General features: G+C 60.6%; 1 protein-coding gene across 1 annotated transcript; it reads left to right on the plus strand.

Moving 5' to 3' along the window:
- Positions 1-26: 26 nt before the first annotated feature.
- LOC113979337 (class II histocompatibility antigen, B-L beta chain-like) lies at positions 27-306 on the plus strand (the record flags this gene model as incomplete). The annotated part of the gene is made up of 1 exon (XM_027706757.1): positions 27-306. A coding segment is annotated over one exon (280 nt), but the record flags the coding sequence as incomplete, so codon positions are not given.
- Between the last annotated feature and the right edge of the window lie 80 nt (positions 307-386).

Genomic DNA, 386 nt, shown 5'->3' on the forward strand with positions numbered 1-386 from the left:
ACAGGGCACTCCCTGACCCGTGTCCTGCACACACAGGGGTGTTCCAGCACATGACAAAGTGCGAGTGTCACTTCATCAACGGCACCGAGCGGGTGAGGTTCGTGCAGAGGCACATCTACAACCGGGAGCAGTTCATGCACTTCGACAGCGATGTGGGGGTGTTTGTGGGGGACACCCCGTATGGGGAGATCCTGGCCAGGTACGGGAACAGCAACCAAGAATGGATGGAGTACATACGGGCTCGGGTGGACAGGTACTGCCGGCGCAACTACAAGGTATTCACTCCCTTCAGCATGGAGAGGAGAGGTGAGCGTGGGGCAGAGCGGGTCCCCTCGGCCTCTGCCCCGGGAATGACCCTGGAGCCCCTCAAACCCTCCCTGGGAATC

Source organism: Neopelma chrysocephalum, unplaced genomic scaffold, assembly GCF_003984885.1.
Source record: "Neopelma chrysocephalum unplaced genomic scaffold, ASM398488v2 Primary Assembly neopelma1_75421, whole genome shotgun sequence".
Taxonomy (NCBI): Eukaryota; Metazoa; Chordata; class Aves; order Passeriformes; family Pipridae; genus Neopelma; species Neopelma chrysocephalum.